Genomic DNA, 13,710 nt, shown 5'->3' with positions numbered 1-13,710 from the left:
GGCGCCTCAGCCTGAAGGCCATTGTCACAGGGTCTTGGCATAAACTCAGGGGACACAGTCTGCTACAACCTGTGAAACATGCCTTTCCCAGGGGAGTTGGCAGGACATTCTGTCCAAGTTAGGAATCAAGGCTCTCAGTTTTCACACCTCTTTGAGTGACGGTTTCCCCACGGGTCTCATCACAGGGGGCTTGACTGAGATTCTTTCTTCCCAGCCTGCTTTTTCCAGACACAAAGCTGATAGGATCAGTTTGTCTTGGTGCCTCTGCGCCACATTCTTCTAGACCGTTTGATCCTATAGCCACTTTCAGCCATTTCTTCCCAGAGGGGCCAAGATCCAGTGAGTCTCACAACTTGCCCCTTTTTAGATTTCATCTGATTCTGCTGTCTTGGGCAGAGGCCCTCAGACAGCCTGCGGCTCTGTCATCTGGGCCAGCCCCTCACCAGAAAGTCAAACAGGCTCTTCCCACTGGGCACCAGGGTCCCAAGGAAATTACAAAGCCGTCAGTAGGTCAGTTGATGACTTGGCTTTGAGCCCTCTTTACTCCTTTTCTCCACTGGGAGCCCAAACCGACTGTAAACGGGCCTGGGAGTCGGACAGAAATCGAAATGCCCACTTTATTCCAGATAAAGCTGTACCGAGAAAAGCGGTTTGGTGCTGAGGCCTAATTGGACTTCCTTTCGCTTTTTTTGGTCCATTGCGCTACCTTCCTCGGCACCGTCTCCCCGGCCCAGCATGGGGGCCCTGGGACCCACACCTCATGGGTGGAGGTGGCCCGCGCAGATAGGATGAAAGAGGAGAATGCACATGAGTGGCCACAGGCGGGCTCCCCAGGAAGCAGGGTTCGCTGCACTCCCAGCAGCTGGGGTAATGAGAACTTCCCAAGGGGATGCACGCTGCCCACCCCTTCATTAGCTGTTTGCTAAGAGCCCAGTCTCAGAGCATGTGGCAAAACAGAGGCTACCTTGAGTGGGACTTTGACCATATTCCTCTCACCCAGAGAGGGGCAGTGTGTCACAAGCTCCCCAGGATCGGGGGCTCCTGTCAAACCCCCTTGCCTAGAGAGTAGGAAGTGAGTGGATGTGGGAGTGGAGGGAGGGTCAGGCAGGGTTACTGCAGGAACAGGGTCCCTTTAGGGAAGCGACAGACGTGCTATCCCAACCTTGGAATCCCAGCACAGAGCATAAGCACCCCCCACCCCCACCCCATCATGACCCTACAAGACAGCCCATTGGTTAAAAGGCTGACTGAGTGCATGTGAATTCCTAACCTTTGAGGGATTAGGCTGGGAACTCCCCCAATCATAAGTAGTTGTCAGAAGGTAAGGACTTTCAGCTCCGCTGAGCTGATGCTTAGGAAGAACCAGCATTCTGGGTACGAAAGGCTCCTTGTTGCCTTCTCCCCAATTGTCTGAGAGTCCAGCTGGGTCACCAGGTAAGGCAAATGCAGTTGATAGTGATAGATTCACTGAATCTTGTTTGAAAGATTAGCCTTCTGATGGCTAAGTTCCTCGGAAACCATTACGAATGCTCTGTGATCAAGAAATTTGCATTTTATTTCTGAAAGTCTTCGATCAACACGAGCAATCTGGGGTTGGAAAATTTGCCACTCTTTCCTTGGTCAAGCAAAATGTTTCCTTGAAGCATTTTATCCTCCTCCGTATCTACCCCGCAGTGGCCTCTTCCACTCAGTGTGTCCAGGGTGGCCCCTATAAATTTCTGACCCGCAGGTGCAGCTGTGGCGTGAAGGAGGGGCGCCAATAGTCAGCCGATCCACTGCTGGTCCATTACAAAGCCCTTCTGTCGGCCTGGCCTTGTCCCACAGCGTGTTTCCTTACAGCGTGTGGACTCAGCCGCATGGCTTGACAATGTATCAAATTCACTTTGAGATAGCATGGGACTAGCGGCTGAAACCAGACAGTTAATGGCAAAAGCCCGGGAAGATTTCTGAAGCTCCAGAAGAGGCCATGTGAAGATTTTTCTTCTTTTTTTTTTAATGTGTAAGTTTAGTTCTTCTACTTATTTCTTTATTCAATTATTTTTGAGGTGGGAGTGCAGAGGGAGAGGGAGGGAGAATCCCACGCAGAGAATCCCATGCCCAATGCAGAGCCCAACCATAAGATCCTGACCTGAGCCGAAATCAAGACTGAGCCACCCGGGCACCCCTAGAGTTTTCTTTCTCGTAGGAACAGATAAAGTTATGACCAGAGTTGCTGATCATCATATGCAAACAAAGTTGCCGCACCTTCCCATAAAACAGTTGCACTGGGGGGACATGAGGAACATCTATTAATTCTTTGCTTAGAGCCCTGATAGCTCAGCATCTGTTTGTTGGCTCTTTCAATGCATGTCTCTGTAAATTGGTTAGGGAGACCTTGTTATCTTTTATCCCAAATGAGGCAAAGCGATTGTTAGTGACCACATCAAGTTAGTGACTACAATTTCTGAAAAGAAAAAAATGAAAAGTGAATCAACTGATCTGAAGACACCGGCTTTTGCTAGTGGCAGCCCTTTTGAGCTGTAGACATTTAACAACAAGGACAAGGAACCCTTTCTTGTGGACCATTTGGATGATTGAAGATGCACACACTGAAACAAAGGGCTGACAGCAAAGGACCATGCTGGACTTAGGTGCAGGAATTGGAACAGTGAATAAAATAATAAAATAGACAAAATCCCTTTTCTTATGGAGCAAAAATCATTGTGGATAAATATGGCTCACTAGGTCTCAGGCACACTTCACGTATATTAACCCATTAAACTCTCACGCCTCCCTTAAGAGTGGGCACTTACCATCCCTATTTGTGAAACGAAGGCACTGGGCAACCAAGCAACTCGCCCAAGGTTACACAACCAGAAAATGGCAACTAATTTTTTTCAACCTGGGGTGTATCAGTGCATCTCAAACAGTGCATATGACTGACCCAGGGTATCTGGTTTAAAAGCAGATTCTGATCCAGTAGGTCTGGATTGCGGACCCTGTGATTCTGCCCTTCTTCCAAGCCCCCAGGTGACACTGTACTGCTGGTCTGTTGATCATATTTGGAGTGGTAAGGCTCTGGATGATGAGGGGCATCTTCGATCTCCCTAAAAACTCAGCTGCTTGGAGATAATCTGTTTTTCCTTTCTGTATTGTCTCCGTTGGGTCTCTTTATGCTTATTCTAGCCTGAGCTCAATTAGTTGAAGCTATGAAAGCCCATTCAAGCTAATTCAGAAGGAAGGTAGGGATAGTTTAGGGCTATGGAGCTCATAAAATGCAAGGATAGCAACCATATTCCATAAGCCCTCTTGGGACCTAGTGCCCCAGCAAGACCATGTCCTCAGCCCTATGAGCCCTCTGACCTCCAGTTTCCTCTTGTGGGTTTTGCCCTCTGCTCCATTCCAGTTGCCTGTGTTTCCAACATGGCCGCTACCCAAAAGTCCACAGGCTCTTTCAGCCCCAATGCTCTCAACAACCATATATATTATATTTCTTAGCTTAAATTCTTGGAGGAAGAATCTGACTGATTGCTCTGGAAGTCAGCTGTGAGTGGGGAAATTAAGCAGGAATGATGATGGACAAATCATGGGACTTCTCTAATACCATGGGCAAGACCAGGTATACACTAAGAGTTCATTGCTGGAGGGCCAGACTGCTTACTTTGCGAGGCAGTCAGAAAGAAATGGATTTTCCATCTATTTGCTAGGCACTTACCAGCTGCCAGGCAGTCTGCCAATGATGGGGATATAGAGGTAGAAGATCCAGTTTCTGGTTTTAAGGAGTTTAGGTTCTAAAGGGAGAGTTCTTGAGTTGTGGCAGACCCAGCTTATAGCAGACTAAAGCCTGCCTTCTGAGAAAAATTAGAAAGCTGAAAAATAATTTGCATTTCAGCTATCCTAATTACATGTTTATATTTAATCAATATATTTGGATTACATAATTATATGTGCACATGTATCTTTCAGCTATCCTAATTGTTCTCTGAAGGACTACCTAGATAAATAGAGCGTAGAGAAGTTAGTGTCCCCAATTGTTGGAGACACTTAACTCTTGAAGGAATTCAACCATACTTAAGCAGCACTAGTTAAGAGAAGCTATGTAGAAAGTATCCATCAGGATGCTTAGGAAGCAAGCAGACAGGATCAAAAGCAAAAACAGATAATGGAAACAAGTCTATGGGTGATGCAGATATAAAAGTTATCAGGCACGTGCATTGACATAATATGATTGATATGGTTGAGAAAGTAGGTGACAAGCTGGAGAAATTCATCTGAGAGCTGGGATGTATAAAAATGAATTAAATTAATTAAATGTAAAAAATAATTAATAGGGGTGTCTGAGTGGCTCAGTTGGTTAAGTATTTGACTCTTGACTTTGGCTCAGGTCATGATCTCATGGTCGTGAGATAGAGCTCGGTGCTGGGCATGGAGTCTGCTTAAGATTCTCTTTCTCCCTCTCCCTCCACCCCTTCCCCATTTGCACTTGGTCACAAGTGTGCTCTCTTTCTCTCTCTCTCTCTGTCTCAAAAAAAAAAAACAAAAAGAATTAATATATGGGCTTAATAGCAGGTTAGACACCGATGAAGGGGGTCGGTGATTTTCAAAATGGGTCAATAGGAAATACCCAGTACAAGGCCTAGGGAAGTAAAAAGATGAAAAATTCAGATTGTAATTCATGACAACATAATACAAAAGGTTTTTTTTGAGGGGGGGTAGTAAATAGAGGTAAAGTTTCAGAGGATCTCTGCCATAAGCCTTGCCTCTCATACTAATTCAATCTCCAATCCAACCTCCTTTATCTTTCTATTCAGGTCCCAGATGTGTGATAGCCACTGACCACAGGTGGCTATTTAAATTTAAATTTAAAGGGCACCTGGGTGGCTCAGTTGGCTAAGCATCCAATCTTCATCTCGCTCAGGTCATGATCTCACAATTCGTGAGAATGGAGCTCCAAGTCAGGCTCTGTGCTGACAGTGCTTTTTGGAACCTGCTTGGGATTCTCTTTCTCCCTCACCCTCTGCCCCTCCCCCGCTCGGTGCACGTTCTCGTTCTTTCTCTCAAAATAAATAAACTTAAAAAACATTTTTTTAAACTCAAATTTAAATTTAAATTAAAAACTTAATTCCTCAGGCTCATGTGGACTAGCCACATGTCACATTCGCAGTATCCACAGGTGGCCAGTGGCTACTACATGTACAGAATGGGCATAAAACATCTCCATCGTTCCAGAAAGTTCTATCAGACAATAATCTCATTCCTTGATGTTTTGGGATTTTTTGTCAGGTTAATTTTTATTATTTTATCCTATAATTATATTACTGTTATGCATGGAACCTTTCCATAGCTCCCACCTCTTTAGTGTAATGCTCACGGATTTACGCTGGTTGCTCAATTCTGTTTCCCTGATTGCTGAAAGCAGGCGCGGTAAGTTCAGTGATCACCCACTGACTAAAACTGTACAAAATCATTTTGAAATGATATTTATCTTCCAGGCCCTCTGGGGGGAATTAAGTTAAATATGATAACATGTAGTCACAAGAGCAGCAAGATGCTTGGCACATGGTAGGCATTCAGTAAATGAGATGTCAGTCAGTCACTGAACACCATTCCACAACTCTACGGAGGAAACAGAATCCCTGAAAAGTGGAGACAGACAAAGTGTGTGTGTGACTGTCTCGCATGGAATGGTGCTCAGAGCACAGACCCTGAGTCATCAGATGACTTCAGGCTCCTCTATCTAGTGGTACCCAGGCAAGTGCACTATACTTTTTTTTTTTTTTTTTTAATTTTTTTTTTTCAACGTTTATTTATTTTTGGGACAGAGAGAGACAGAGCATGAACGGGGGAGGGGCAGAGAGAGAGGGAGACACAGAGTCGGAAACAGGCTCCAGGCTCCGAGCCATCAGCCCAGAGCCCGACGCGGGGCTCGAACTCACGGACCGCGAGATCGTGACCTGGCTGAAGTCGGACGCTTAACCGACCGCGCCACCCAGGCGCCCCTCATTGCACCTCTTTTTAATGTGTGAGTTGTGATAATCACATGTGGTTTTGCAAATGGAAAAATTACTTCGTAAAGGTGAGTGCCCTACATACCGTATGGCATCATTTTGGGTTACCGTGTGGGCTGGGGCATAGCGTACTGTACTTCATGCTGTCTCATTTCTTTTTTTGCCTTACAGTGATTTCCCTCAAAGCGTCTGAAGATTCATCCTTTGAGAAAAAGAAAGAGACCTGGGCATTTTTTGAAGGTAGACCTGGCATATTTCTTTATTATAAGATGCACCTCGCTTTTAGATAATAGGAGAGGAGTAGAATGGGAGGAAAGTGTAACCAAACTTGGGGGGGGTCACCACTTGGGGTACACCAAATTGAACACAACCCAAGGAAATACTGAAAGCAAAGGACTTTTTATTGTGGCAAGTAAGGAGACAGGGAGCTAGCTCTCAAAGCACTGTCTCCCTGTGGGGTTAGTACGGGAAGCTTTTATTCAGTGCCTTAGGGGGCGGGGACGGGGAGTTTGTATAGGCACTTTTGGTTCAATTGTGCAGGCCTACCGTGTCAACCTGCTAGAGCATACATTGTATGTTCAAAACATGGCAGAAAACTCCCCCCATAGGAGGAGATGTTAGTATAAAGAGCTGAAGGTGACTTCAGGCCAGCCACTGGGGCTTCTGTGCAGGTCCTCAGCTCCAGTCTGGCTCAGATTGGCTCACATTAGATGTGTCAGGAGAGACACATCTAGAAAGGGGCTCTCAGGTGGAAACACCTAGCTGGGCATCTCCTTGGCTGGACCTGTTAGTTCTGCGAAACAAACCTCATTCCTTCCCTGCTTTGGTCTCTTCCCCTCCTCCCTGCGGCTGATACCTTTCCTCCCTCTTACTTGAGTAACTTCTTATTGCACTTTAGCTAACAAAAGGAGCCGGAAGTCTTAGTTGTGCTGTGATGTCAAGTTGTTTTCTTATCCTAAATTTACTAAAGAGTGGAGTGGGAATGCCCGGTGGTATCAGCCCGTGGGTTTTGAAAGAGCAGAGGTGAAAGGCCCAGTCTGTATAATTTGGGCTTGTTCGTTTTGTTTTGGCTCCAGAATTTCTACTGCAATGTAAAAAATGAAATGTGCAGGGGCGCCTGGGTGGCTTGGTCGGTTAAGCGTCCGACTTCGGCTCAGGTCATGATCTCACGGTCCGTGGGTTCGAGCCCCGCATCGGGCTCTGTGCTGACAGCTCAGAGCCTGGAGCCTGTTTCGGATTCTGTGTCTCCCTCTCTCTCTGCCCCTCCCCTGTTCATGCTCTGTCTCTCTCTCTCTCAAAAATAAATAAACATTAAAAAAAGAAAATGAAATGTGCACCTACTGTGACAGAGTTTATCTCAGGTTTCATACGGAGTTGGGGATTCTGGAAACAGTCTGAAAACCTTAAGCAAATGATTTTCAGCCTACATCAGAGCCCCCTGGGAACCTTTAAAAGCACTGAACCGCATCTCTAGAGATTCTGATTGAGCTGGGACTTGGTTAAAGCTCTCCAGGTGATCCCAGCATACAGCCCTGGCTGGTCCCAGACCAGCAGCATCAGCATCAGCATTCCCTGGGAGCCTGATACAAATGCACACTGTTGGGCTTTACCCTCACTTACAGGGTCGGAAACACTAGGGGTGGTGCCCAGCAATCGGGGTTTTCATAAGACCTCTGGGTGATTCTGATGCGCTCAGGTTTGAACCTCGGAGTGGTGATTCTCAGCAGGAGGTGATTTTGCCCCTCCAGGGCCTATTTGCCAATGTCTGGATACATTTTTGGTTGCCACAACTAGCATTTTGATGTTACTGGCATCTGTTGGGAAGAGGCCAGGGAGGCTGCTAAACATTGTAGCAATGCACCAGTCAGCTCCCACAGCAAGGAATTATCTGGCCCCAAATGTCAAGAATGCTGAGGTTGAGACACCTCGCCTTACTTGGAGTAAGGAAGGTTCACAGAAATTATTATCACAAAGTAGATGAGGATTATGGCCAAAAGCAATGAAAGAATGTACTTTGTGAGTTCTTAGAGCCTTTGGTCAGTGAAAAACTGATTAATGTCAAAAGGTGATCAGGAAATTGTGAAAGGTGACATTTTGTGAAGGCATGACATTTACTGATGATAAATCACCTTGCCAAACAGATCTAGGGGCATGTGTGCGCCTTGGGGGTCTCCCATCACCTTTAGTTAACTAACAGATGTGATGGAAGGAGATCTTGCCCAATGAGGGGGCAGGCACTTGGATCTAAACCCACCTCTTTCAATAGCCAGTTAAAAGCAGTGGATGGAGGCACTTGCTCTCTTAGGAAAAATATAATCATGATTGTGATAATTATTTGCAAACTAGAAGGTGTCACCCAGGTAGGCCATTAGGTTTCAAACATTTTCTTTCTCAGATCGTGTGATCTCCAACAGCGATTCTTTGCATTCCCTGCCTTTTCTTATGCAGGCTTTGTAGCTGTCTTTTTATTTAATGACCCTCTCCTAGCAAAATAATCCCCAGCTCTCTCCCTCAGCCTTTCATTCAGGGAATGCCTGTTTGTTAGCAAAGAGATGAAAGCAACTTTAATCCACACAGAGCAAAGTAGTAAACAACTGATTTACCCCATGTTCCTCTGAGCTGCCCCATGACCCGGGCCCTAGGCCCTACGATGGGGAGAAGTATAGAGATATCCAGGGCATCCCTAAGGTAGGTCACTGGCAGCTGTAACAGCGGGAGCCCTGTTTATCATCAGATCCATAAAGATCTCCTGGGGGGTTGTTAGTAACCCTGGTTCTGGGCTCCCCACCGAGAATCCGATTATTGCATTTAGGAAGTGAGCAAAACATTTGTACTTTATTGGGGCCCAGGGTGTTTCCCCAGTACAAGTGGTGTGAGGACCATATTTAGACAACATGGCACAAAAAACAAAACTTGGTATGTTGGGAAAGGTTGCAGCATTTGGTCCCACCATGCCTTGCAGCATAATCAGTGTGTCTAAAACGCTTTGTATGATTAATAGTATTTTATAATTCACATGTAGCTATGGAAATCAGGGTCACTCTCGACCTAACTCTACACAAAAGCCGGAGCCCGACGTGGGCTTACTTGTCAACACAGAGAATGAGGTCCCTTCAGAAAAGCATAATTGGAATCCTCACTATGTAAAATGCCTCAGAGCAGCTGTTTCCAGTGTTCTTTCCCTGTGATTTCGGCAGCAGCGGCCTTGCATTTTGCTTTTTTAACCCAGCCACAGCATTGGCGAGGTCAGGGGTACAGATGAAACTCCCTGGCGCCTGAGCCCAGGCCTTTGCCCTTTTGTTCCTGGATGGAAGGGCTGCTGCAGAGAGTGCGGGGGGACCTCCATCCTCCCGGGGCTCGGCTCAGCTGGCCGTGCGCCCACAGCACAAAACCAGTATCATCAGGCCTCTTGGTGAGATGCTGGAGTGAGTTAAAATCCCTCAGGGCTGTTGCTCAGGTATTTCTTGCCAAGCAAGATGATACTACAAACTGAATTTAAAAAAAAAAAAAAAAAATAGCAGAAGCATACAGTTTGCTGCCTAGACCTGAGATCTTGGCATCTGCATTTTCCCTGGGAGAGCGGAGGACTGACATCGACTTTCTAGAGTCAGCGGTCTGGCGAGAGGTGGTCCCTTCGCTGTGCTGAGGAATGCTGGGGTCACCGGGCTTCACAGCCCCCCCCCCCACCCCAGCCGGCCTCAGGGTTGCCTGGCAACAGGTGCCGCCTGCCTTTCACTGGGGCCTCTCTGCCTGGCCTGCCCTGCGGTGGCTTGGTTTTCCGGGAGGGCGGGAGCTGGCACAAGTACACTGTGCACCCCGTCTCGGCCTCCCTGCCGCGTGAGTGTCACTCCAGCCTGCCGGCCCTGCCATCTGCTTCAGGGAGGCCTGGGCTGGGGATGGTAGGGAGACATTTTCTGCATGGTGGCTTGCAGTGGCGTCTAAAAATGACATCGGTGCCTTTGGAAGGCCAGCGGCAAAAGACAAAACTGCAAACGGATTTGAGGAACATAACAAGGTTTTGAGAATTATTTTGAGCGTGCAGGTAATGTGTGGCATTTTAAAAGCTAATCCCAGATTTGGTTAAGTGCAGATGTTTTGTTGAATGTGGATCTGAGCGCTTGGATTCAGCCTCCAGACAAGCATTGTTTGGCCCCGTCTGAGTTTTTTAAAACCTTTGCGCCAACGTTTATAATTAGAGAAGTGTTTACATAAAAGTTAAGGGAAAGTCAGAAGATACAGCAACGCTGGGCGGGCATGCCAGCCCAAGGATGGCTGGCTGAAACATTGTTGCTGCTCTCAGTTCGGCAGGGCACAGCTTTGCTCTGGCTCATCCAGGAGGAAAGGTGGTGTTGGATGGAGGTGTTTTGTGACCCTGGCTGAAATGGCTCAGGGTTTTACCTTTGCAGAGAAAATCATCGGGAGATGGTTTCAGTGTTTTGAGTAGATAAAACAGGGTGATTGTCTTTATGCAGCAAAAGGAATGCTTCGAACAGAGGAAAAAATTGGAACCTTGGGGTACCGGTGGCTGCCCGATCCAGGGAAACTCAGGTGTTCTTTTTGAGCTTTTCTTCTCCTGCAAGGTGACACTTTTTAAGGTTCCTGTAGCTTCAAGAACATAACAGAGAGCAGGCACGATTGATCCTAGGCCTGTGGGGACCCCCACACAGGCAGCTGAGGCATGCCGGCCAGGGTCCGCAGCCCAGGGGGCCTGTGTGCGTGGCGGTGTAGCCGAGCCTTTCAGACTGGCCAGATGTTTGATGATTCTGCAGCTACAGCTGCCTGTGGAGAGCCCCCTTTGTGCCACGTGGTAGAGGCTGTGATCTGAAACCAGAGCTTGGACCTCTTGGAGCCCCTCGCCTCCTGCTGGGGCAGAACGGGCCACAGATGTCTACGGTATGCTTCTGGGGATGCTTGGGGGAGATTCTCACCACGATCTTGTCCCTGCTTGATTCCTGCAGTTTCGAAACCAGGGAAAGGGTTGCGAGGAAGAGGGAGTTCGTGGAGGGCGTTGCTCTGCTCCAGTGGTGCAGACACTTCAGTGTGACAGTTTGTCTCTCCAACCAAGAACGAGACTGAAGCTAAATTGCCCTTGCCTCTGTGGTCCAGGGTCCTGCGCCTTTGGAAATCCCCTCGAGGCAGATGCTGTGTCCACCTGCCCCGTGTCTGCGTGCCTGGCAACGGGGCCACATCATTTGCTACCCTCTTGTGCCAGAAATGGCTATGCGGCAGAATCCCCGAGCAGCTTGCTCAACTGCATGCAAATCCAGGACTGGCCATATGTTCTCTGTGTTCTGGCCCATCCTGTGGCCTGTCATGAATCCTGGTCTGTGACCTCTGCTCCAGCTCTCAGAGCTCCATTGCTTAAACGGAGACCCAAGCCCCTACCTCCAACCACTCAACCGAGTTCTCTACCATTTGAACCTGCAAAGCCCATGCATCTGAGACACAGGTGTCTCTCAAAACTTCAAAGGCAGTTTTGATTCTAGTTGTGGGAGAGGGTTTCCTCTGCTTCTGTCCCAGACTCCTCACATACCACTGAACTCATCGACCCCCCGTAATCTGGCTCGGCCTCCACCATCCTACTGAATTGGCTTCCCCCCTAAGACTTTTCCAGTAGCTTCCTAGTAGGAAAACCCAATGGATGTTTTCCAGCAGCACTTGATGCTATTAAAGAATCTTTCTTACGTCTCCTCTCTTGGCTTCTAGAACTCTCACTTCCGTCTTCCTCTGCTTCTGTGGTTGGCTCCTGTCTCCCTCTGTAGGAGACTCTTCCTTGACCCTACCCACCTTCCTGCTCCCTTAAATATTAGGACAGGTGTTCCTTTCACCTTGCAGCCTAGCCCTACTATGTTTTCTACCTATTGTACTTTTAGTCCAGGCTTCTAAGTTGCCATGAACAGAAGCATACTCAAGCTAGCTTGGGCAAAAGTGCTGACTGGACTCCCCGGGGCGGTGGGGGGTGGGGGGGGTGGGAGGAAAGGGGGGCAGGAAGGACAGAGCTGAAAGGAACCTGAGATGTCTGATTCCATCCCATTCTCCCTCCTCGTCTCTCCAGCTCACTGTGGAGGCCAGCCCCCCACCTCCCCCAGCTTGCCTGCCTTTTGGGCACTTACCTAACTGCTTCTCTAGGTGCCAGGGGCTTTACAGAGGTACTTTCCTGTTGACCCAGAAATTCCACTTCTAGGAACTTAATCTTAAAAACCTAATATGAGAGGTACATCAGGGTTTTGGTTTGTGAATCCCCATCACAGTCACTTGTGAAAGGAAAAAGAAACATTTTGAGTAGCCAATGATAAGGTACTGTTAAGCCACTTACACTGACATGATAAAGTTTTGTCACTCTCTCCCTGTATTTTTATTCTTTCTATGTATTTTGCATTTTCTATGCTATTTCATTTATTTACCTTTTAATGTTTATTTATTTATTTTGAGAGAGAGAGAGAGAGCGCGCGCACAAGTTGGGGAAGGGCAGAGAGGCAGGGAGAGAGAGAATCCCAAGCAGGCTCTGCACTGTTAACGTAGAGCCTGACACAGGGCTCAATCTCATGAACTGTGAGATCATGACCTGAGCTGAAACTGAGTTAGACACTTAATCGACTGGGCCACCCAGGCGCCCCTTCTGTGTTATTTTAGATAGGACTCAGCACAGAGCTCCAGCCCTCTTTGAAGCTCCTTGTGACCTTCTCAGGTTGGCTGAGTTCTTTCTGTGTGTTTCGAGTACTAGGCGCACTCTCCTATTGGTGCAAATACCATGCAGCTCTCTGATTTCTTGATGAGGCTTTTAAATCTCCATTGTTCTATTTCTTACACTTAGGAGAGTGCTGAACGTGGCTGGTAGCTACGTTGTAAATGTCTGTTGGCTAAAGAAATTTGTCAGCAGAGAAATATTGTTGCTAAGTTCAAACATCTGTAGCTTTTTGCTACATAGAAGGTTAAAGGAATGCTTTCAGATTCTCTTTTACTTTCTTTTTTAAAAAATTTTTTAGCTGATTTATTTATTTTGAGAGAGAGAGACAGAGACAGTACAAGTTGGGGAGAGGCTGAGAGAGAGGGGGAATAAGAGAATCCCAAGCAGGCTCTGCACTCTCAGCACAGAGCCCAAAGTGGGGCTTGAACCCGAGATCATGACCTGAGCCCAAATCAAGAGTTGGACCCTTAACTGACTGAACCACCCAGGTGCTCTCCCCCACCTTTCACTTTCTGAGCAGTTGGCATTTTCTCAATCAGATTGGTGTTAAAGTTGATTACTGGAGTTTAAGAAACGGATGAACGTTGTTATGGGCTCAATATTGGTGTTCCCCCAAATTCATATGTTGAAATCCTAGCTCCTAATATGATGGTGTTAGGAGGTGGGGCCTGTGGGAAGTGATTATATCATGAGAGTGGAGCCCTCACCAATGGGATTAGTTTCCTTATAAGAAGAGACCCCCGTAAGAGCCTGCTTGCTCTCTCTTTGTTCTCTGCCATGTGAGGCTGTTAAGAGAAAACATCTCCAAACTAGGAAGAGAGTTCTTACCAGACACCAATTCTACCAGCGCCTTGCTCTTGTGAGAAGTAAATGTTTATTTCTAAGCCACCCAGTCTATTGTGTTTTGTTATAGCAGATTGACTGAGACATATATGATCATGGTTTAACTTCAAAAAAATTATCTTGAGGTAATTGTAGGTTAATATGTATTTGTAAGAAGTGATAGAGATCCCTTGTATCAGTTTGTACCCTTAA

At 47.1% G+C, this 13,710-nt stretch overlaps 1 protein-coding gene across 1 annotated transcript in view; it reads left to right on the top strand.

Annotated features, from left to right (window-relative positions):
• Positions 1–13,710, top strand: part of VSTM4 (V-set and transmembrane domain containing 4) — a 98,518-nt gene that overhangs the window by 25,130 nt on the left and 59,678 nt on the right. Inside the window, exon 3 of the mRNA XM_086680250.1 lies at positions 6,159–6,227. Within this exon, the coding sequence (XP_086536376.1) occupies positions 6,159–6,227 (69 nt within the window). The remainder of the gene's footprint in view (positions 1–6,158; positions 6,228–13,710) is intronic.

Source organism: Puma concolor, chromosome D2, assembly GCF_028749965.1.
Source record: "Puma concolor isolate L17-30 chromosome D2, mPumCon1.1.hap2, whole genome shotgun sequence".
NCBI lineage: Eukaryota > Metazoa > Chordata > Mammalia > Carnivora > Felidae > Puma > Puma concolor.
Note: the sequence above shows the minus strand (reverse complement) of the source record. Positions and strands in the feature narration are given on the sequence as shown.